Source organism: Macaca fascicularis, chromosome 18, assembly GCF_037993035.2.
Source record: "Macaca fascicularis isolate 582-1 chromosome 18, T2T-MFA8v1.1".
In the NCBI taxonomy this organism is placed as follows: domain Eukaryota; kingdom Metazoa; phylum Chordata; class Mammalia; order Primates; family Cercopithecidae; genus Macaca; species Macaca fascicularis.
Window position 1 is genome coordinate 80,491,582 of NC_088392.1, and position 23,507 is coordinate 80,515,088.

The 23,507-nt window shown below is 51.0% G+C and overlaps 2 protein-coding genes across 8 annotated transcripts in view; one reads left to right on the top strand and one right to left on the bottom strand.

Annotated features, from left to right (window-relative positions):
- Positions 1 to 13,022, bottom strand: part of AFG3L2 (AFG3 like matrix AAA peptidase subunit 2) — an 84,231-nt gene extending 71,209 nt beyond the window's left edge. The window contains exons 1-2 of the mRNA XM_074022960.1: positions 12,864 to 13,022; positions 3,152 to 3,280 (exon numbers count right to left, since the gene is read on the bottom strand). The gene's annotated coding sequence lies outside the window, so the exon portion shown is untranslated. The remainder of the gene's footprint in view (positions 1 to 3,151; positions 3,281 to 12,863) is intronic.
- PRELID3A (PRELI domain containing 3A) lies at positions 78 to 23,207 on the top strand. 7 transcript variants are annotated; one of them, XR_012427364.1, is made up of 9 exons: positions 78 to 156; positions 2,352 to 2,477; positions 12,887 to 13,055; positions 14,064 to 14,153; positions 15,398 to 15,604; positions 18,525 to 18,595; positions 18,705 to 18,807; positions 20,822 to 20,908; positions 22,202 to 23,207. XR_012427364.1 is itself a non-coding variant. In XM_065533556.2 (8 exons), exons 2-7 carry the CDS (start codon positions 2,407 to 2,409, stop codon positions 20,873 to 20,875), a joined length of 558 nt encoding a protein of 185 aa, XP_065389628.1. In that variant the 5' UTR covers positions 78 to 156; positions 2,352 to 2,406; the 3' UTR covers positions 20,876 to 20,908; positions 22,202 to 23,207. The 7 variants fall into 7 exon arrangements, 4 of the variants coding, with proteins under 4 accessions (XP_065389628.1, XP_005587284.1, XP_073879090.1 ...); XR_012427365.1 differs by lacking the exon at positions 2,352 to 2,477; XM_065533556.2 differs by lacking the exon at positions 15,398 to 15,604.
- The last annotated feature ends 300 nt before the right edge of the window (positions 23,208 to 23,507 follow it).

Below are 23,507 nucleotides of genomic sequence, written 5' to 3' on the forward strand. Positions count from 1 at the left end.
CAGACTGGGTGGGCGGCACCCAAGAGCGCCCCGCCCATCGAGGCCCCGCCCACGCCGCGCCGGGAGCTGCGCGGGCCGGAGCACCCGGCCGGGATCCCAGAGCCCGCGCACTGCGCCGGCGGCAATGAAGATCTGGAGCTCGGAGCACGTGTTCGGGTGAGGCCTGGCTGAAGGCCGCAGTGGGGCCGCCCGGACGCCGGCTCCTGCTCCCGAGCCCGGCTGGAGCAGTCCGGGAAAGGCCGGACCTCACAGCGGGCCTCGCGGAGTCCCCAGCCCTGCGCCGGCCGTTCCCAGACCGCGACCTCGGCGTCCCGGAGAGGGGCACGCCCTTCCCCGGGACCGCGGTCTGGGCGAGGCGCTGCGCCCGGTCCGGCCTCTCCCCCGGCGTGCGCAGGGGCTTGGCTGCAGGCAGAGAGGCCCCGCTGGTGGTCCACGACCAGGGCGGGGGCAGCCGGAGCGGGGCGGCCGGAGCGGGGACGGCGGGGGCTGGGGCGGCCGGAGGCGGGGGAGGGGGCGGGGGCCTGGGGCTCGCTGCTCTCCTTTGGGTCGGGAGCCGGGCAGGGGAGAGGCCTGCAAGCTGGCGCCTTTGCTGAGATTGTCATAAATCTTCTGCGCGTTTCACTGAGGGCCCACGGCGGGCTGTGAGCTCTGGAGAAAGCTGAAGGGAAAGAAGGCATTTGGGGGGCCCTGGCCCTGAACTCACTTTTAGGCACGGAAGGCCTCCAAGCCAGCGTGGAAAACCCCGAACTTTAAAAGTGCCCCCCCCGGCACACGGATGGAAGTAGAGGTCATTATCTTAAGTGAAGCCAGGCCCAGAAAGACAAGTATCGTGTGTTCTCACTCCTAAGTGGGTGCTTAAGAATATGTTCACATGGATGTAGAGAGTGAACATCAGACGATGGAGACTCTGAAGGGTGAGCGGGTGGGAACAGGGAGGATAATGAGAAATTGGTTAATGGGTGCAAGGCATCTTCCCGGCTAATGCATACCCTAGGAGCTCTGACTTGATTACTGCGAAATCTATGCATGTAACGAAATTGCACGTATACTCCATAAAATTGTGCAAATAAAAAGAAAAAAAAAGTGCCCTCCTAACCTAAGTGGTATCTTAAGTCAGTGATCTATGACACACTGAAATTATTCTTTAATATTTATTTACAGCAATAAAGATTTTTAAATTATCTGATCTCACTTAAGCATTAAGTATTTTATTTTTTGGGGAAAGAAAGTACTGCGTGGAAGGAAATTGTCATCCTTTGACTATTTTTTTATTTTTTTGAGACAGTGTCGCTCTGTCACCCAGGCTGGAGGGTTTTTTTTTTTTTTGGAAACAAGAGTCTTGCTCTGTAACCCAGGCTGGAGTGCAGTGGCGTGATCTTGGCTCACTGTAACCTCCCCATCTCGGGTTCAAGTGATTTTCCTTCCTCAGACTCCTAAGTAGCAGGGACTACAGGCATGGGCCATTACGCCTGGCTAATTTTTGTATTTTTAGTAGAGATGGGGTTTTGCCATGTTGGCCAGGCTGGTCTCGAACTCCTGACCTCAGGTGATCCACCCACCCCGGCCTCCCAAAGTGCTGGGATTATAGGTGTGAGCCACTGTGCCTGGCCTGACTTTAAACATGTAAAATTATTATAAAAATATATCAAGTGGTTTCAAAACCTCTGAAATTATTTTTCATGAAGTCTTTAGACTTGATGGGATCTACTTTTTTGTATGGCCTGTAGTGTTTCTCAAGTAGGGTTCCTTCAGCAACAAGGATGGGGCATCACTGAGCCGTCTGGATGCCGTGGACACTTAAGTCGTTGCATACCAGGGGTGCCCAAGCGGTTGGGGCTCAGTTTTCTCATGGAATGGCTGGGGTCTGCCCTAGAGGTTTGTTAACTGTCTGTGGACAAGCACAAATGAATAGCCAGCTGTGAAAAATCACAGTTGATGCTTTTGAAAATTGTTGCAGCTGCTAACTCCCATTTATTTTTTAAGGTTTACTGAAGTACACTTTACATACCATAAAATTATACACATTTTAAGTGTATAATTCATTAAGTTTGACTAAGTGAGACCATCACACAGTCCTGTCTTGGAACACTTCCATCCTCCTACAGAGGTGCCCCATGGGCATTAGCTTCCCATTTTACCCCATTTTCACCCCTGCCCCAGGCAACCAGGAATCTGTTTTCTGTTTTATGAATTTGCCTTGTTGGGACGTTGCATGTAAATGTCATCCTGCAATATGGGGTGTTTTATGTCTGGCTGCTTTCATTTCCCATGATCTTGAGGCTCACCATGTGGTAGAGTGTCAGTATTTCATTTCTCCCATCATTCATTTTGTATTCCTGGCACCCCGCCAGGGCCTGGTGCTTAGCAGGTACTCAGAAGGGGTGAGGAATCTCACACGGAGATCAGATGCCCTTCCAGGACGGGGGCAGCTATCCACCAAAGGAATCCTGGTCATCCCTGGAGCTGCTGTGGACTAGGTGCTAATTCTCTGCCATAGACTTTTGAACTTAAAAGCAAAGGGCTGTAATGAAGCCTGACAAATGTGGAATGTGGCTGGCTGTGGATGCTGTCATTGGCCTGTGGCTGGACGGGTTATGAATGATGTGGTACCATGAGGTGGCATAGCATCCAAATGACAGTACAAATTGGAAGTCTGGCTTCCTGGCTGGACTTACTGTGTAGCTTTCCCCTTGTTTCATCCATTGAAATCCCTGATTTTTTTTCCTTTGAGGATTATAGACCTTTCTTTTTCTTTCTATATTTAAAAAAAAATGTTTGTTTTACTGTTAGGTGAACATTTGATTGGAAATTAATAAATTTCCTTTTTTTTTTCCCTTTTTTTTTTTGAGGCAGAATCTTGCCCTGTCGCCCAGACTGGAATGCAGTGGTACGATCTTGGCTCACCGCAACCTCTGCCTCTCGGGTTCAAGCTATTCTTGTGCTTCAGCTTCCCAAGTAGCTGGGACCACAGGCGGGTGCCGCCACGCCGGGTGAATTTTTTGTATTTTTAGTAGAGACGGGGTTTCACCATATTGGCCAGCCTAGTCTTGAACTCCTGACCTCAAGTGATCCACCCACCTTGGCCTCCTGAAGTGCTGGGATTACAGTACTTTTGAAATGAAGACATAATTAGGCACACTTTTGATCTTACCAAGTTTTCTTCCTGTGTCCACGTCGAGAAGAAACTCTGCAGGCCCTGAGATCACTCACAGCAGACAGCAGTGTAAACACCCGGACAAAAGCAGCCTGGGGAAAGCCCATGGATTAACATGTGTGTTACCTAGACAGGGGAGAAAGTAGTTTAAATATAATTAAAAACATACGACCAAAGTATAGAAAGGGACATTTAAACATGAACAGGGTTTAAAATGTCTTCCTCCCTTGCTGGGCGCGGTGGCTCACGCCTGTAATCCCAGCACTTTGTGAGGCCGAGGCGGGTCGATCACCTGAGGTCAAGAGTTCGAGACCAGCCTTAACATGGAGAAGCCCCGTCTCTACTAAAAATACAAAATTAGCCGGGTGTGGTGGTGCATGCCTGTAATCCCAGCTACCTGGGAGGCTGAGGCAGCAGAATTGCTTGAACCTGGGAGGCGGAGGTTGCATTGAGCCAAGATCGCGCCATTGCACTCTAGCCTGGGCAACAGGAGCGAAACTCCATCTCAAAAAAAAAAAAAAAAAAGGGCCAGGCGCAGTGGCTCACGCCTGTAATGCCAGCACTTTGGGAGGCTGAGGCGTGCGGATCACGAGGTCAGGAGTTCAAGAGTAGCATGACCAACATGGTGAAATCCTGTCTCTACTAAAAATTCAAAAATTAGCCGGGCATGGTGGCATGCGCCTGTAAACCCAGCTACTCAGGAGGCTGAGGCAGGAGAATTGCTTGAACCCGGGAGGCGGGCGTTGCAGTGAGCCGAGATTGCACCATTGCACTCCAGCCTGGGTGACAGAGCAAGACTCTGTCTCAAAAAAAAAAAGTTTTCCTCCCAGAATTGAATGAGGTTTCAGGCAGACCTATAACAAAATAGTCAATAACAAAGCCTATCGCAGATAGATTTCCAGCAGAGTTCAAGGCTGCACACACCTTTGATTCTTACAGCTGCCAGGAATGTCTGGCCATGCCCGTCTTAGGGCAGGACGGGCTTTGGGGCATGGGGAGTCATGCTTAAAGCAGGCTTGCCTTCCAGCCAGGAGCAAGGAAGAGAAATTGAACATTACAGATGAGTTGAAGCCTGCTCTTTCCCCTCCCCACTGCTGTTCCACTGTTTCCCTCCCAGCAGGTAGCCATGAGGATTGAGTTTGGTGGGCATCCTTCTGAGGGCGTCTATGTTCCAGAGGTTCACTTTACTGCATCTGTGTACATGCATGTGTCATTATCACATGTGTCATATTGTCTTCTTTTCTTTCTCTTTTGAAATGGAGTCTCACACTGTCACCCAGGCTGGAGTGCAGTGGCAGGATCTCAGTTCATTGCAACCTCTGTCTCCCAGGTTCAAGCAGTTCTCCTGCCTCAGTCTCCCGAGTAGCTGGGATTACAAGCACCTGCTACCATGCCCTGCTAATTTTTATATTTTTAGTAGAGACAGGGTTTCACCATTTTGGCCACGCTGGTCTCAAACTCCTGACCTCAAGTGATCCACCCACCTGGGCCTCCCAAAGTGTTGGGATTACAGGCGTGAGCTACCACGCCTAGCCCTATTGTTTTTCGAAAATCCATCCGTATGAGATGTCTATAGATGCCTATGTAAATATATGTAGATATAGATTTTAATAGCTGTATGAATGTGCCACCATTTATTCTTTTTTTTATTGGAGGACATTAAGTTTTCCCCTTATTACAGATCGAACTGCAGTGACCAGCCCTGTGTCTATTTCCCACTCAATCAAGGGCCCACTTAGGCCCATGGATTTCAAGCTCTTCAGCCTCAGGACCTGTTGACTTAGCAAAACCCTAAACAGTTTTGCTTATGTGGGTTATATCTGTCAGGATTTACCATATTAGAAATTAAAAATGAGAAATTGAAAGAGTTAATTCATTAAATTTAACAATAATAAACCTATTATATTAACACAATGTTTCTGAATAAAAAACTATATTTCCAAAAATTAGTGAAAGGAATGGTGCTGTTTCTTTTCTTTTTTTTTTTTTTTTTTTTGAGATGTAGTCTTACTCTGTTGCCCAGGCTGGAGTGCAGTGGCACGATCTCAGCTCACTGCAAGCTCCGCCTCCCGGGTTTACGCCATTCTCCTGCCTCAGCCTCCTGAGTAGCTGGGACTACAGGCGCCTGCCATCATGCCTGGCTCATTTTTTGTATTTTTTAGTAGAGACAGGGTTTCACCGTGTGAGCCAGGATGGTCTCCATCTCCTGACCTCGTGATCCGCCCATCTCGGCCTCCCAAAGTGCTGGGATTACAGGCTTGAGCCACTGCGCCTGGCCCATTTTTTGTATTTTTTAGTAGAGACAGGGTTTCACCGTGTTAACCAGGATGGTCTCGATCTCCTGACCTCGTGATCCACCCACTTCGGCCTCCCAAAGTGCTGGGATTACAGGCATGAGCCACTGTGCCTGGCCGCTGTTTCTGTTTTTACTAATATCTACAGTATCTGGCTTAATCGGAGATAACTTGATTCTCATATCTGCTTTTGCAGTCTGTGTTTGGCAATACATAGTTTTGGTTGAAGTGTATGGATAAACCCCAGCCTCACACAAATACGCAGCTGGAAAAGGTGGGCGTATCTTGGTAGTCTTTTTAAGTAATTATGACTATTCTTTCCTGCTATGACAAAACAAACAGTAGCTTGTTAACACTTAGTTGGAACACAACACCTGAAACTATAATGAATAGAGTATTGAGCTCTGAGGCCTAGGTGGGGGGATCGCTTAAGCTCAGGAGTTTGAGACCAGACTGGGCAACATAGTAGGCCCTGCCTCTACAAAAAATACATACAAAAATTAGCCAGGTGTGGTGGCTTGTGCCTGTAGTCCCAGCTGTTCAGGAGGCTGAGGCAGGAGGATTGCTTGACCTCAGGAGTTTGAGACTGCAGTGACAGACCATACCATCTCTTAAAACAACAACCACAACAACAAACCCATTGGCCTGTCCTGTATATAAATGAATCTTTAACCCAAGTATGACTTGGAATCGTTTGGAATATAGGCCTCCACTGAGCGTGTAGCATGGGGCAGTCATCCAGCTCCTGGTAGCAGATAGAAGTTTTCTGAAATTTCAATTATCACTTTATTTATTTTTTTCTAGACAAGAGTCTCACTCTGTCACCCAGGCTGGAGTGCAGTGGCATGATCTCAGTTCACGGCAACTTCTGCCTCCCAGATTCAAACAGTTCACCTGCCTCAGCTTCCCAAATAGCTGGGATTACAGGCGCCTCCCACCACGGCCTGCTAATTTTTGTACTTTTAGTAGAGAAGGGGTTTTGCCATGTTGGCCAGGCTGGTCTCGAACTCCTAACCTCAGGCGATCCACCTGCCTTGGCCTCCCAAAGTGCTGAGATTACAGGCGTGAGCCACCGTGCCTGGCCAAATTATCACTTTAAAGCTCAAATTTTATCTTTGGCAGCAAATGCTATCAGTTGTCTTCCTTGAAGCACAGCCTTACTTTGTTAACATTCAAGAGATCATCTGCCAGATCCCCAAGTCTGAATAAGCAAAGTTTATCTGTTTATTCTTCTTTCTGTTGATTGCTCTTTCAAGAACAAGAGGCAGGCAGTGAGTGGAAAGCAGCAGAGAGACAGGGGCTGTCACAGTGAGCAGGTGCTGGCGCCCCCAGACCCCCCCATAGTCGAGGGACTTGGGCCACAGCAGCAGAGGTGCTTCTGGTGCACTTCTGTTCCCTCACACAGATTATCAAAGAGAAGAGTACTCAGGGGTCAAGCAGTCATAAAATTAATCACTTGGCCATGTAATGACAGATGTCCCTAAGAGAAACTGGCATTGTTTCCTGAGTGCACAGCAGTGAGGACTGCGGCGGCCACATGCGGTCTGGAGCCCTGCCTCGCTGCTGGGAAGACACTGGCTCTGTGCCTTCATTGCTTTTGCAGAATCAGTACAAATGTCAATACAGCAACAAAGGCCAGTTATTGGCTGGACGCGGGGGCTCATGCCTGTAATCCCAGCACGTTGGGAGGCCGCGGTGGGTGGATCACCCGAGGTCAGGAGTTTGAGACCAGCCTAGTCAACATGATGAAACCCCATCTCTACTAAAAATACAAAAATTAGTTGGGTATGGTGGCTCATGCTTGTAGTCCCAGCTATTCGGGAAGGTGAGGCACAAGAATTGTTTGAACCCGGGAGGTGGAGGTTGCAGTGAGTCAAGATCACACCCACTGCACTTCAGTCTGGGCAACAGAGTGAGACTCGGTCCTCCCCGCCCCGCCACCACCACCACCAAAAAAGGCCAGTCATGTCTCAGTAGCACTGTGACAACAGTTGTGGCCGGAAAAGGTCTTGGAGCCCCCAGGGTGTTGGCCCACACACTAGGGAGCAGCTGATGGAGGCCTTGGGTCACTTGGTGGTGGGGTGTAGCAGGCTCTTCATCTTGTTTTTGGCTGCCTACATCTTTTTTCTTCCTTTTTTTTAGAGATGGTCTTGCTCTGTTGCCTAGGCTGGAGTGCAGTAGCGCAATCATGACTTACTGCAGCCTCAAACTCTTTGGCTTAAGTGATCCTCACATCTCAGGCTCTGGAGTAGCTGGGACTACAGTTTTGTGCCACCATTTGGTGGTTTTTGCCACCAAAAAATACCTTTGGTATTTTTTGTTGACATAGGGATCTTCCTCTGTTGCGCAGGCTGGTCTTGAACTCCTGGTCTCAAGTGAACTTCCTGCCTTGGCCTCCCAAAATGCTGGGGTTACAGGCATAAGCCAACACACCTGGCCTGCCTAAATCTTTTATTTTTGTTTTTGTTTTGAGACAGGGTCTCACTCTGTCGCCTAGGCTGGAGTGCAGTGGTGTGATCTTGGCTCACGGCAACCTCTTTCTCCCAGGGTCAAGCGATTCTCCTGCCTCGGGCTCCTAAGTAGCTGGGACTATAGGCGTGCGCCATCACGCTCAGCTAATTTTTGTATTTTTAGTAGAGATGGGGTTTTACCATGTCGGCCAGACTGTTCTAGAACTCCTGTCTTCAAGTGATCCGCCTGCCTCGGCCTCCCAAAGTGCTGGGATTACAGATGTGAGCCACCGTGCCTGGCCTTAAATCTTTTTAAGACAATTTTTTTACTATGGAAATTTCAGAACTATGCAAACATGGAGGAACTAGAATACTGAGAGCCGGTGCCACCCCCAGGTTAACAGTTACCCTCAGGCAGCCAGTCCAGGGTCTTCTGTGTCCCCAGCCACTGCCCCTTCCCCTGAGTTATTTTAGGCAAATCCCAGACATCTTGTGATTTCCTCCTCCTTCATCTTCCCGACACTGTTGGTGCTTAGAGAGTCCTTTGTTATTCCTTTCCAGTCCCCAGCGCGGAAACCAGCTTCCCTTAGCCCGAAGGCAGACCCACCACACATGTGGCGTGGGTGTCGGAGTGTTTAGGACTCCTGTGTATGGGGAACCATCCATGCTGGGTGGCAGCACAGGCCTCTTGCCCCTGGGGGACCGGATTCCCCAGAGGTCTCCCTGACAGCAGCAGAGGAGGCTTCTGCCGCCTGGTTGGGGATCCCTGAGTAGGCAGTTCTCTGCTCCTCTTGAAAATAAACTTCAGCACATTCCTCTTCTGCCTAAACCAGGCAGCTGAGAGCCCTGACTGATTTCAGCAGGGGCGGGGTGTCCATTTTCAGCTTCTGGGTAAACTGCTCCCATTAGTGCCTGTGCCAGTTTGTGTCCACCAGCAGCACTTCTGTTTTCCTATTTCCTATACCCTTTCCAGTACTCAGCATTGCCAGACTTGTCTATTTTTGCCCATTGAAAGCGTGTCAGGCTATTTTTGTTCTGTTTTTGTTGTTGTTGTTGTTGTTTTAGACAGGGATTTGCTCTGTCACCCAGGCTGGAGTGCAGTGGTGCAGTCATGGCTTATTGCAGCCTTGACCTCCGGTCTCAGGTGATCCTCCTGCCTCAGCCTCCCAAATAACTAGTACCACAGGGGCGTGCCACCATGCCTGGTTAATGTTTTATTTTTTGTGGCGATGAGGGGGTCTTACTATATTGCCCAGGCTGGGCTTGAACTCCTGGCATCAAGCAATCTTCCCGCCTCAGCCTCCCCAAGTACTGGGATTTACAGGTATGAGCCACCGTGCCCAGACAAGGCTATTTTCTTTAGCCAAGGTGTGTGCTGTTGACTTGCTGTGCTTAGACTTTATCATTTTAGAGATGTTGAGATATTATGTTTATCATTTTCCTCCATTGTTCTGTTGATATATGTACTAACTTGTGTGGTCATCCTGCTGTAATTAGTAAAATTATTTATTATGTGCATATTTTAAGCAGATTGTATTTAGTTTAAATCATCAGCCAGAAAGATGCAAGTTTTTTTTTTTTTTTTTTTTTTTGAGTTGGAGCCTTGCTTTGTCGCTCAGACTGGGGTGCAGTGGGGCGGTCTCGGTTCACTGCAACCTCCACCTCCCGGGTTCAAGCAATTCTCCTGCCTCAGCCTCCCAAGTAGCTGGGATTACAGGCACCCGCCACCATGCCTGGCTAATTTTTGTATTTTTCTTAGAGATGGGGTTTCCCCATGTTGGCCAGGCTGGTCTTGAACTCCTAACCTCAAGTCATCTGCCCGCCTCGGCCTCCCACAGTGCTGGGATTACAGGCATGAGCCACTGCACCCAGCCCTAAGATGCAAGAATTTTATATGAAAGAAGCATTATTTGAGATAAGCTTAATGCAAAAATCTCTCAATGTTTAGATTATTTTGAGCTTAATGTTAGAAGGCATAGCCTATTCTGCTTAAAGTAATGATTTCTATGGGAACAAGTCTAAGGAACTTAACTGAGAAGCCTTCAGATTATTCATTGAGGAGGCTCTCCTGGGAGACTGGGACCCTTTCTGCGTCTCATGTATCTCTAGATTCTCTTTCCTTACATAGATCTGGGGGTCTACCATGTCCCTGACAGTTCTTGCCTAAACCTTAGAGAGACAAAAGGGCTCTGCTCCGACTGAATTCCTAGAGTGATCAGGACCACCCAGTCTTGGCTTCTTCACCCCTTTCTTCTCTTTATGTTGCCAGTGGAATGTGTCAAATTAGTGACACAATTGCATGGTTTGAAAAACTGAACATAAGTGTTCTGTTGTTGAGAGAGGATTCCAGGCCAGGCCCTGACAATTTAGAGGCCACCCAATGTAATAGAAAGAACAGGTTAGGGAGCTGCAAGACCTGGTTCTCATCTGGTCCCTGCTGCTGACTTTCACCTAGGACAAGAGTTTGATGACGGATGAGGGTAAAGTAAATTAATGATCACTCAGTTATATTAAAAAATGACCTCAAATATGGAACAAAAAACTTCAGTATCCTCATCATCTTTCATATTTTATTTGGATATTTCATTTCTAGAACTTTCTCCTAAGGAAGAATTAGATATGTTGAAGGACTAATGTACATAAATGTTCTCTACTGTTATAATTTATCGTGTAAAAGTGGAAGCAATCGACATAACATAACGCACCATAGAGGACTGGTGAAATACACATAGCCACAAGATGACCTAGCATACAGCCGTTTATAATCCTATTTCTGAAAATGGCTTCAAGATACAGGAAAATGTTTATCAGCAGTTATAAAAAGTGGATGGTAGGGTGGACGCGGTGACTCACGCCTGTAATCCCAGCACTTTGGGAGGCCAAGGCAGGCGGATCACAAGGTCAGAAGATTGAGACCATCCTGGCTAACATGGTGAAACCCCGTCTCTACTAAAAGTACAAAAAATTAGCCGGGTTTGGTGATGGGCACCTGTAGTCCCAGCTACTTGGGAGGCTGAGGCAGGAGAATGGGGTGAACCCGGGAGGCAGAGCTTGCAGTGAGCCGAGATTGCGCCACTGCACTCCAGCCTGGGCGATAGAGCGAAGATATGTGTGCATGTGCATGTATGTGTGTCTGCATGCATATGTGCACCCATGTGTGAATGTGATGGTACATATATGTGTGCACACATCCGGGCTTGCCTCTGGGCTGTGTCTACACATATGCTGGACAGACCTCTCTGGGCACCTCTGAAGAAATAATGATCTTGTCAGAGAATGTTTGTCCTTGCAGGAGGCTCAGAGGCTTCCTGGGAGAGAGCAAGCCCTGAAGAAAGGACGGATTAGGACAATTAGGGCAATGAAGTGACTTGCTAGCAACCCCTCAGCAGTCTGGGGGAAGGTCCATGCTGAACAGGTGTGGTGGCTCCTCTCTTGGCACCCATCAGACGTGTATCTGACCCCTGCAGGTTTCAGGCCTAAACAAGTGCAGAGCTCTGGAAAGCAATGGGTAACTTGCAATCACTCTGATGGCAGGAAATAAAACAAGGGGAGGCTGAGTGTGGTGGCTCATGCCTGTAATTCCAGCACTTTGGGAGGCCAAGGCAGGAGGAGTGCTTGAGGCTTTGAGTTCAACACCAACCTGGCAACATAATGAGACCTAAAAAATTATTTTAAATAAAAAGTTGGGCCGGGCACAGTGGCTCACGCCTGTAATCCTAGCACTTTGGGAGGCTGAGGTGGGCGGATCACGAGGTCAGCAGTTTGAGACAAGCCTGGCCAACATAGTGAAATCCTGTCTCTACCAAAAATACAAAAAAATTAGCTGGGTGTCGTGGTGGGCACCTGTAGTCCCAGCTACTAGAGAGGCTGAGGCAGGAGAACCGCTTGTACCCGGGAGGCGGAGGTTGCAGTGAGCCGAGAGAGTGCCATTGCACTCCAGCCTGGGTGACAGAGCAAGACTCTGTCTCAAAAAAAAAAAAGGTTGGCCAGGCGTGGTGGCTTATGCCTGTAATCACAGCACTTTGGGAGTCAGAGGCAGGCGGATCACTTGAGGTCAGGAGTTCCAGACCAGCCTGGCCAACATGGGGAAATCTGCCTCTACTAAAAATACAGGCCGGGCGCTCACGCCTGTAATCCCAGCACTTTGGGAGGCCGAGACGGGCGGATCACTAGGTCAGGAGATCGAGACCATCCTGGCTAACACGGTGAAAGCCCGTCTCTACTAAAAAATACAAAAAACTAGCCGGGCGAGGGGGCGGCGCCTGTAGTCCCAGCTACTCGGGAGGCTGAGGCAGGAGAATGGCGGGAACCCGGGAGGCGGAGCTTGCAGTGAGCCGAGATCGCGCCACTGCACTCCAGCCTGGGCGACAGAGCGAGACTCCGTCTCAAAAAAAAAGAAAAAAAAAATACAAAAATTAGTCAGGTGTGGTAGCGGGCGCCTGTAATCCCAGCTACTAGGGAGGCTGAGGCAGAAGAATCACTTGAACCCGGGAGGCGGAGGTTGCAGTGAGTCCAGATCACGCCACTGCATTCCAGCCTGGGCGATAGCGCAAGACTCCGTCTCAAAAAAAAAAAAAAAAAAAAAAAGATTAAAAAAGTTATTCAGGTGTGGTGGCACACGCCTGTAGTCCTAGTCCCAGCTACTGGAGGTGGGGCAACGGGAGGCTGAGGCAGGAGGTTCACTTGAGCCCGGGAGGTTGAGTCTGCAGCGACCCTGATGGCACCACTTCTCTCCTGCCCGCTGGGCGACCGGGTGAGACCCTGTCTCAGACAAACAAAAGCCAAGGGGCTGCCAGGTGCTGAGGTCTGCAGGTGCTGAGCCAGCGGTCGGGAAGGCTCGCGCGACTCCTCCGATTTGTCGGATGAGCCTTTCAGTAAAGTGAGGAGACTAGACGCAGGCCTGGCGGCCGCTTTTGCCTCCCTCCCCCTTACCCTGCGCCCCTGCCCGGCCCGGGGCTTGCTCACCGCCGCCTGTGCTCTCCCCGCAGCCACCCGTGGGACACGGTCATCCAGGCGGCCATGCGCAAGTACCCGAACCCGATGAACCCGAGCGTGCTGGGCGTGGACGTGCTGCAGCGCCGCGTGGACGGCCGCGGCCGCCTGCACAGCCTGCGCCTGCTCAGCACCGAGTGGGGGCTGCCCGGCCTCGTGAGAGCGGTGAGCTGGGCGGGGGCTGCGGCTCCGAGCGCGCCCGAACCCCCCACTCCCGCCCCCGCCCTCCCCCGCGTCCCTCCTCCCCTCGTCGGTCCGTCTGCTGCTCTGGCTGACATCGCGGTGGGAGGGCGGCGGGGGCCTTTCCCGAGATCAGGGGGCTCGGAGTAGGGGGGCAGTGGCAGGGTTTTCTTTGAGATCGGGGGGGGGGGCTTGGGGTACGGGGTCGGTGAGGGTGTCTTCTTCGAGATCGGGGGGCGTGGGGTGGGGGATCGGTAGGGGGGTCTTGAGATCGGGGGTGTTGGGGGGGCTTCTTCAAGATCGGGGGGCGCGGGAGGCTTTGCCAGGCGCCTGGCGTCTGGCATCCCCATCTGCTCTCCCAAAGGGCCCGAGCGTGCTGGATTAGCACCGCCACACACCCCTCCCCTGGCTTAATCGCCTCTAAAGCCCAGCGTCCGCAGCAAGCCTCATCCTCGGGCACCGGGGTTAGGCTTCACCATGGTTCAGCCCCCCGCGGCCTCTTCCTCAGAGCCAGGGAGGTCACTGGAAATGCGAATCTGAGCACGGCTCACCCCAACCCGGCGCCCGGATCTCGCCTCCACCTGCGGTCCACACCCTGGCCTGGCCCAGGCCCCTCAGTCAGCCCCGCTCCTGCTGCAGGGTCTGCACCTGCCGCCCCCAGCCCAACACCTCCACCCCAGCACTATGGTGGCACCTTCCTCTTTGGGGCTCTGCCCAGACCCCACCCGGCAGAGGGGCCTCCCGGCTCCACTGCCCGCAGCCTGTTGTATTTTGCCGGAAGCATAGTGCTGCCGGACGCTCCACTCTGCTGGAATTCATTTCTTTGCTCAGTGGCTCACCTGCTGGACACAGGGGTTTTGTCTCTGTCCCTTGCTGCATCCCATGATACCATTTCTTGAATAGTGAACTAATTAGTAAATGCAGTGGTATTCGGTGGTGATATGAAATAGAATTTTTAGCGTTCCACTATGCTAGTTTTGCTTTGTTTTTTAGATTTTGGGAACCAGTAGGACTTTGACATACATCCAAGAACATTCTGTGGTGGATCCAGTGGAAAAGAAAATGGAACTTTGTTCCACCAATGTAAGCAATGGCCTCAGATGAGAAAGGGGCTCAGTGTGTCTGGGTGGTGGCGCGTAAGGCCTTCGTTTAATTCTATTTCCAGCCCACCTTTGGCCTAGATGTTGATATTTTTCATAGAAAGGCTGAATTTATTTAGCAGTTTATCTTTTTATTCAAGTATAATAAGTATATAGAAAAATGCACATAATGATGAATTGTCACAAAGAACACACCTCTTAACTAGCAGGCAGGTCAAGCAACAGAATCTGACCAGGCCCTGAGACCCCTTGGGCACCCCCCACAGGATAACCGCTGTCTTGACAACCAGCAGACATTTCTGTTTTTTTAAAGATCGGGTCTTGCCCTGTCACCCACACTGGAGTGTGGTGGTGTGGTCAATAGCTCAATGCAGCCTCACACTCCTGGGTTCAAGTGATCCTCCCGCCTCAGCCTCCCAGATAGCTGGGACCACAGGCACGTGCCACCACCCCTGGCTACTTTTTAAAAAATTTTTTTGTAGAGATGGGATCTTGCTGTTGCCCAGGCTGGTCTGGAACTCCTGGTCTCAAGTGATGCCTCCCAACTTGCTTTTTTCTTTTCTTTTTTTTTTTTTTTTTTTTGAGACAGAGTCTCTCTCACCTAGGCTGGAGTGCAGTGGATCTCAGCTCCCTGCAACCTCCACCTCATGGGTTCAAGCGATTCTCCTGTTTCACCCTCCCAAGTAGCTGGGACTACAGGTGTGCATCACTAACAGGCATTTTTTTTTTTTTTTTTTCCGAAACGGAGTCTCGCCCTGTCACCCAGGCTGGAGTGCAGTGAAGCGATCTCGGCTCCTGGTTTCAAGTGATTGTCCTGCCTCAGCCTCCTGAGTAGCTGAGATTACAGCCGCATGCCACCACACCTGGCTAACTTTTGTATTTTTAGTAGAGATGGGGTTTCACCATGTTAGTCAGGCTGGTCTCGAACTCCTGACCTCGTGATCTGCCTCCCTTGGCCTCCCAGAGTGCTGGGATTATAGGTGTGAGCCACCGCTCCCTGCCCCAACAGGCATTTTTAAAGCTACTTCCCCACTTCATTCCTCTCTCACTTCTCTCAATTAAAAAAGTGTATATTGGTCTAATGCAAATGCAAAGAACATGTTGGGGAATATGCATGGGCTAGGAAAATTATTTCATAAAATAATCCTTATTTTCAGCAAATATAGAAATGGGCTACGGTGGGTGAAGTCAGCCATGCCCTCATCTGGCCTCCTTTTCTGTCCCCAGTGCCACGGCTGGCTCTAGCCACCACTCATTTACTGGTTCTGCCAACAGTATCAAGTGCCTGCCAGGTACCCAGCACAGTGCTAGGGATGGGGAATGCAAGGATTAAAAGATATTCCCTCCTGACTGGCTCTGTCATCCCACGGTTGGCAGCTAAACAACCTGCGTAGGTGGCAGCGAGCAGGAGCCCCCCTAAGTGGCTGTGTGAAGGTAGGTGACAGGGAGCCTGGCAGGACTTCTCCAGACACACTGGCAGTGGGTGCCCTTGAGCCTTAGAGAGCCACAAACAGATGGTGTTGGAGACTAAGAGGGGAAGGTGGTGTGGGAGGGAGGAGGCTGGAGAGGGGCAGGGACGAGACCACAGAAGAGGCAGAGGAGCTGGAGGTCGTTGTTGTGGTAAGAAGGCGCTGAGCATTTGTTGCAGGAAGGTGAGGTAGCCGGGGTGTGTGTTGGGAAGAATACCTTGGCAGGCTTGTGAAGAGAGGGTGGGGGGGATGTTGGAACCTAAGCCAGGGAGACCAGTAGTCCGGGCAGGTAATTGTCCAGGTGAGAGGTAACAGAGGCCACCTGGTGTGAGACATGGCGAGTGAGGAACGGGAGGCTCATGGTGCAGCTCCACTCTCTGGTTAGGGCGCCAGGCTGAATGGTGGCCCATCAGGGACATGTGTGAGAAGAGAGAGGTAAGCTTGCTTTGCACATCCCGAGTATGCAGCCCCTGCACAGCAGGCCCTGGAGTGTCCAGCCTGAAGCTGAAGGTTTGGCCAGCAGCGCTGCAGTGAGGGAGGGGCGACCTGGGCCCAGGGGCAGGCAGGGCTGGTGGGCACAGTGGGTAGGGACAGGGCTGAGGAGCAGGTCATCCAGGCGGCCATATGCAAGTACCCGAACTGGTACCTGGGCAGCTCCCCATCTTCTCAGCATCTTGTGGGAGGCCCAGTGTTTGAAACAAAGTGGAGCTGCTCTGGGTCCCGCAGCTCCCCTGCCCCAACCCGAGGGCCTCAGGAGCTCCTATGAGCTTCTCAGGCGGCCGTGGGAGTAGCCCGCCAGGATGCTTGGTGCTGTCGGCCAGCCACACTCTGCCCAGCTGGGGGCACCTTCTGTGGAAGGCAGTGGGTGCGTCCCTGTGTGCTGAGATGAGGCTCTGAGCCACCTGCAGGATGGAGCCTAGCTCCTTAGTGTACTACCTGGACCTCTGCCAGTGTCCCTGGTCCTGCTGGCTCCTTGTCCCAGGCTGCACAAAATCACAGGAGCCTCAGTTGGGGCCCCCTGGCTATTCCTCACAGCTTATGTATTCTGTTCTCTCTGCTCCCAAAATCAGTATTTACTTACAAAATTCCACCTTATGCTTTCAGAAAATTCAGTTGTATGTAAAAAGGAACAGTTTATGCTCCAGTGAAGTCTGATGGAAAGGAAACGGGGTTTGGAGCAAGCCATGTGCTTGCATCCTGAAGCCGTCGCTGGATGACCCGATGACTTGGGGATGCTATTTGCATTTTCTGAGTCTCACATTTCTCGTATAAAAAAGAAAAGAACAAACCTCAGAGAAGTAAGGTTTATGCAACACAGTGACTTGCATAAAATAGTGCACATAAAATGACAACAGCTAATCAGAGTTTAATTTGTAATTGATATTATTAGATATTTCTGTAGCATGAAATGCCCATACACGTGAGACTCTTAATAACCTGGCACTCAGTAGGAGAGAGATTTCCTACTAACCATTTGCACTGGGACAGTGAGGCTGGGGGAGGGATTCAGTGAGAGATGACTGAAAAAAATGAGTGTCACTACAGAAAGGTTAATTTGCTTTTCACTGCTTAAACTTTTTAAAACATGGTCTTTTATCAGAAGTGGCGTTTGAAGAAGAGGGTGAATTGGGTTAAACAATGAAGCAATTCTAGGGCTCTGTTGTCCAGTGTGGCAGCCACCAGAAACATGGCTATTTAATTTTAAGCTATTTATGGCCAGCCCGGTGGCTCACGCCTGTAATCCCAGCACTTTGGGAGGCCGAGGCGGGCAGCTCACCTGACTTCTCTGAGGTCAGGAGTTTGAGACCAGCCTGGCCAACATGGCGAAACCCCATCTCTACTATAAATAGATCGCACCATTGCACTCCAGCCTGGGCAACAAGAGTGAAACTCCATCTGAAAAAAAAAAAAATTAAGCTAATTAGGATAAAATTAAATTAAAAATTCCATTCCTCAGTCACGTGAGCCACATTTCAGGGGTGCATTAGCTGCATGTGTTTGTGGCTACCACATCAGACAGCATGCATAGGACATTACTGTTACCACAGAAAATTGTTAGCGTGGCTCTAGAGCTCCAGTGTTTACATTGCTTTTGATAGAAAAGGTAGACTGCGGTGGCTCGCGCCTGTAATCCTAGCACTTTGGGAGGCCAAGGTGGGCGGATCACGATGTCAGGAGATCGAGACCATCCTGGTTAACACAGTGAAACCCCGTCTCTACTAAAAATACAGAAAAAAAAATCAGCCGGGTGTGGTGGCGGCGCCTGTAGTCCCAGCTACTCGGGAGGCTGAGGCAGGAGAATGGTGTGAACCCGGGAGGCAGAGCTTGCAGTGAGCCCAGATCGCGCCACTGCACTCCAGCCTGGGCGACAGAGTGACACTCCATCTCAAAAAAAAAAAAAAAAAAAAAAGAAAGTATAAATATTCATAGGGAGTTAGTCTGTTTATAGGAAGTGGTACTGGAGGAGAAAAGAACCCTGCAATCTCCATGTGGATTCAGAGTCTGTCCCATCCAGTCATAGGAGACAGTGCTCCGTGGGCTGCCGTGGGTAGGTGAAAAGGTTTCTCTCACTTATATGAACACACAGGACTTTTTGTCCTTTTCTATAATACAACTTCTGATAGTTTTGGCAGCTTGACTGTACCTTGAAGGCCAGAGCCCAGCTCACGTGTGGAGTGGGACATGGGAAGAAGACAGATGACAGTTGCCAGAAGGAACAGCAAAGCCATGGTTTGCTAGGACTTAATGTGGTCGTATCTCCTATGCCTAAAAGTTTCTTCTGTTCTGACCCCACTAAGTGCTAATTTTGGGATGGAAGAGTATGGGCAGGCAGTTTTGGAAGAAATGCAAGAGAAATACAATCTAAACCTTTTTTTCTTTTTAAGATCACACTCACAAATTTGGTGTCAGTTAATGAGAGGTTGGTGTACACACCTCATCCAGAGAACCCAGAAATGTGAGTCATCTCCTGTGGGACTGACACATTGAATGCCAAGGGTGAGGGCAGGGCAGAACCTCGTCTCTCTCAGGGCTGGTCAGCCCCTTTTCTTCTTGCTCTTTTGCAGGACCGTGCTCACACAAGAAGCCATCATTACCGTGAAGGGGATTAGCCTCGGTAGTTATTTGGAAAGTTTAATGGCCAACACAATATCATCCAATGCAAAGAAGGTATGTACCTCAATCCTAGAAGTCCTGCGTGTGCTCTAGTTGTTAAGTGCCAGATTAAGAAGATGACATTTTTAGTCTCATAAGTCTTCCTGGCTGGACATGTTGGCTCATGTCTGTAATCCTAGCACTTTGGGAGGCCAACGCAGGCGGACCGCTTGAGGCCAGGAATTCAAGACCAGCCTGACCAACATGCTGAAACCCCGTCTCTACTAAAAATACAAAAATTAGCTGGGCATGATGGCACACCTCTATAGTCCCAGCTACTCAGGAGTCTGAGACATGAGAATTGCTTGGAGCCATGAGATGGAGGTTGCAGTGAGCTGAGCCACCACTGCACTCCAGTCTGGGTAACAGAATGAGACTCTGTCTAAAAAAAAATAATAAAAAATAATAAATAAATAAAATCCAGAGTGCTGGGGCTCTCCATTTGTGCTGAGCTCATAATGCTACAGCATTTCAAAACTCGGGTCAGGAAAGGCTGACCCAGGTCTGAGGGAAGTGCATCTGTGAAAGCCAAGGGAGCCGTAAAGTTACTCTTCTCAGTAGAGAAAGTATGGGGTAAACCTGGAGCGTAAACCCAGCCAAGGCAACTACCACTTCGAAGAGCCCAAATGTCATAAGCTCAGTTACCAAAGCAAACTAACCCACAACATCAGAGATACCAGGTGTTAACAGTGTCAGGTAGGCTATTCAGGACTTAGAGTCGTTTCCTATTTGATGGGCATTACCTGGCTTTGGCTGAACCTGTCCAGCGGTGATGCTTCCGTGGGGCCTGCCGCCGCCTTCACAGCTCTTCTCTGGCAGGATTTGGCAGTGAGCTTTGTAGAGGTGAGAGGAGAAAGGATGGATCCCAGGAGGCCATCCATGGCACTCCCTTTGTGTCTAGGGCATTGGAATGGAGGCAGAGATCGTTCTAGAAGTCCGGGTTGCCCTCCTCTCCAGCAGAGTTGATGGAAAGAGCTTGAATGTTTGGGAGGAAGATGTTCCTCACATTTAAAGGATGCCACTTGCCAGAGCAGGGCCTTTGCTTTTCACCTGGGCCCACCTGACAAGCTCATGTCTTCCCTTTGTCTGTTCCCCGTGCCCCTCCCTCTTTCTCTTCCCCCCTTTTTGGGGGTCAGAAGTGAGTCTTCATTTCTGGGATCAGTGGGTGATTCCTAAGGCTGTACTTCCCTTTCCAATGTCCTTCCGTGCTTAACTCGCCAACCAGTGGAAAACCATTTATGGCTTGCGTTTAGTCTCATCACCAACAGAAGAGCCTGTCTATCTAATTTTGTGGACTCCAGATGTGAGAAGTAGAGATTTGAGCAGCTTAGCTCAGTTCCGAGGAGGCAGGGCCATGAAGGTCAAAGCGGGAGAGCTTTGTCCATGCTGGAGGAAGGAGCCCGGGTCTCATCCATCGTTTCCAGTGCTTGGTTTAGGGCAGAAGCCCTAAATGTTTGCCAAACAAAATATTATAAGAGGAAGGGAATATTCAGTGAGGCCGCAGCTACCTTAGATCTTTTATGTGAAAAACTTGGGGTAAACTCAGTGAGGACAAATTGGCTTTCCTTTATTTCACTTTATTAGGGGTTGTGTTGAAGGCTTAGGAGAGAATCACTGCTTCCCCTAGCCTGGTGGGGAGAGGTGTTGTGCCTGGAAACAGCGGAGCGGCCTGAGGGCAGGTGCAGGGGATGGGGTTGGGGGTGTGTGGAGGTGTCGCCCTGGGCTTTCCTGGCCTCCTGGGGCAGCCTCAGCACTGGGATTTGGGAGGTGAGGGAGAGGACTTGCTGTACTGAGCTCAGCGGGGCGCTGGTTTGCTAACACAGCAGTGATGCTTAGGCACTGTTTTCCTTCCCCTTTCTGAGCTGGAGGAACTGCCTGCCTGTGTGAAGATCACTTGGAAAGGTCACTGCTGTGTCTCCTTGTAACTGCAGCGCTTCCCTTCTGCAGTTTAGCCCGTGGACTTGTCCCTTGCTGTCTGCAGCACGAGGCGGGAGGGCCCACTCAGTGCTGAAATCTTTCTGTGTTGCAGGGGTGGGCGGCTATCGAGTGGATAATCGAACACTCTGAAAGCGCTGTGAGCTAAGGAGGCCTGCGCCCGTGCTTGTGATAAATGGTGGTGAGTACAGTATTCACTCACCTAGGGGGGCCTTGCAGCCCCTTGTGACCCGTGTGCATGGTGCACATGGCGAGGGGACGCCGGAAATATGCAGCTGCTGGTGGCTCTCCAGCCCAGAGCTCCTTAGTTTTCCACGGTGACACAGAATCACTGGGTTCATCTTTCTATTTCATTCCTTGCTTCGTGGCAGGATCTAGATTCCAAGGCCATTTCCTTTTAGCAGTGAAAGCCTTTTCTGGCATTTCCTTGAGCTTCACAAACATTGCTTGGCGTCCTGGGCCATCAGCGGCTGGACTTCTAATGGCCCTGCCCCGATGACCAGCGGCCACCAGGGCCTGCTCCCTCGGGAGGATGTGCCTCCCACCAGAGGCTGCGCTGCGCTGCTCTGGGCCGCTCGTCCCCATCTGTCCCCATCTGTCCCCTGTGTGTGTGGCTCCAGGGATCCTTAAGAACTTCGTGCTGATTTTGCTCGAGTCACTGAAGCCATGCTTTGCTCTCCTTGAACCCGAGCCAGGGGGCGGCCTTGGGCCTCGCCTCCTTCGTGGCCGTACCCTGGGTTCAGCGCCTGTAGGGCACTCCCTTGCCTGGCGGCCTGTGTCTGTGTGGTGTGTGGTGTGTGCTGTGTGGTGAGTATATATGTGTGTGTGGTGAGTGCGGTATGTGGAGTGTGCATGGTATGTATATAAGTGTATGTGGTGTGGTGTGTGTATGCCGTGTGTGCGGTGTGCATGTGCTGTGTGTGGCGTGTTGTATTTGCTGTGTGTACTATGTGTGTTGTATGTATATATGTGGTGTGTGTGTGTGGTGTGTGTGTATGCTGTGTGTGATGTGCATAGGTGTGGGGTATGTGTGATGTGTATATATGTGTGTGTGGTATGTGGGGTGTGTGTGGTGTGAAGTGTGTGCTGTGTGTGATGTGTATATGTGTGGTGTGTGCTCTGTGTATGTGATGTGTATATGTGTGTGGTATGTGTCGTGTGTGCATGTTTGTATGATGTGCATATGTGTGATTTGTGTGTGCTGTTATGTGATGTGTATGTGTGGTGCATGTGCATGTGTGTATGCTGTGCATGTGTGTGATGTGTATTGTGTGCTGTGTGTGATGTGTGCATGTCTGTATGATGTGCATGTGTGTAATATGTGTGATGTGTATGTGTGTGGTGTGTGCATGTGTGTAAGATATGCATGTGTGTGATGTGTGTGTGTGGTGTGTCATGAGTGTGGTTTGTGTCTTGAGTGTGGTGTGTGGTGCACCCTCTGCCCCTCTGCGAGCTGACCCCGGTGTCTCCGCAGATGCTTCCCAGAAGAAAGGAAAGAAGCAGGTGAGGAGGTGAGGAGAGGACGAGCAAGGACCGGACGGAAGAGCGCGTCTGGCTGCGAGGGCGCGCAGGGCCGGGGAGAAGGATCGGGCTGGACTCATCGCGGGTCGCAGGTGACCCCGGGACTGGACGTCCCTCCCCTCATGAGCGTGCAACAGGGAGCAGCCCCAGCCAGCCCCGCCGCCGCCGTCTGCGTGGATGGAGGGCGCGAGGCCTTCGCCCATGTCCCTTAGGGGTGGCGCCCATCACCTTGCCTGCCATGGTGGCCCAGGCCCTTCTCTCCCTGCAGGTGGCCCGTGCCGCCCCCGCCCGCCCGCGCTGTCCTCCACTCAGGCCCGTCCACAGACGCTGGGGGGTGTACCGCCCTCCGGCCTCTCCCCCACCCCCGCCTTTGCTGGCCTCGGGCGGGCTCTCACTGTGGCACTCACGGGGCCTGGGGCCGTGGCTTTCTTCTTGGCGCCCAAATGCCTTTCCTCGAGTGGCTAAGCCTCTCCTGACGAGGCTCCTCACGCGGGGAGAGGGCTGGGGTCCAGGGGTCTCCGGGCCTTTTCTGCAGGCTGTGCCGGCCCCCTCCAGCCTGCCCCTGCCCTGGGGACATCCTGTGCCCAGGCTGGAGGCCCCGCCTCGCTGCTGGCCAGCCTCACCTGCTGGGGCTGGAGGCCTTGGATCCCTCACAGCAATGCGAGGTTTGAGTTCCTGTTTTTCTCCTTGCAGGGACAACGCCAAAGTTCTTTTTCCCACCATGTTTAAATCAAAGTTGTTTAAAACAACATTAATTTAAAAATATATATAAAAGCAACCCATGCTTATGGTTAAAAAAGAAAGTACAGGAGTCTGGAGTCCGTTGGAGGGTAAAGGACTCCCGCGCTGCCAGTGGCTCTTTTTCGCAAAGACTGCCGGAAGTTTTCTGTGCTTATGAAAGTGTGTGTGTGGCCTTTCTCTTCCCTTCCTTTATTAAACACAGATAGGCTCATGCTGGATAAGCCGTTTCGTGTCTGTCTTTTTTCTGCGTTTAAGCAGCGTCATCTTGAGTGGAGCTGCCGGTGCGCGGTCCCTGTGCCGCCTTCCCCGGGACGCAGCGCCCTTGAGCGGCCCCTCTTGCTCCCGCAGCAGCTCTGTAATGTCCCAGTGGGAATGGTCTAGAACTTGTCAACCTGGTGGTTCTGCTCTAGACAGAAACAAGGAAACATGGGATCTGGAAATCGTCTCTGAAGCAGGGTTGGAGCAAAAGGGTCGCACACTGGCTGGGGCACGCAGAGGTCCCTGCATATTTTGGGGGT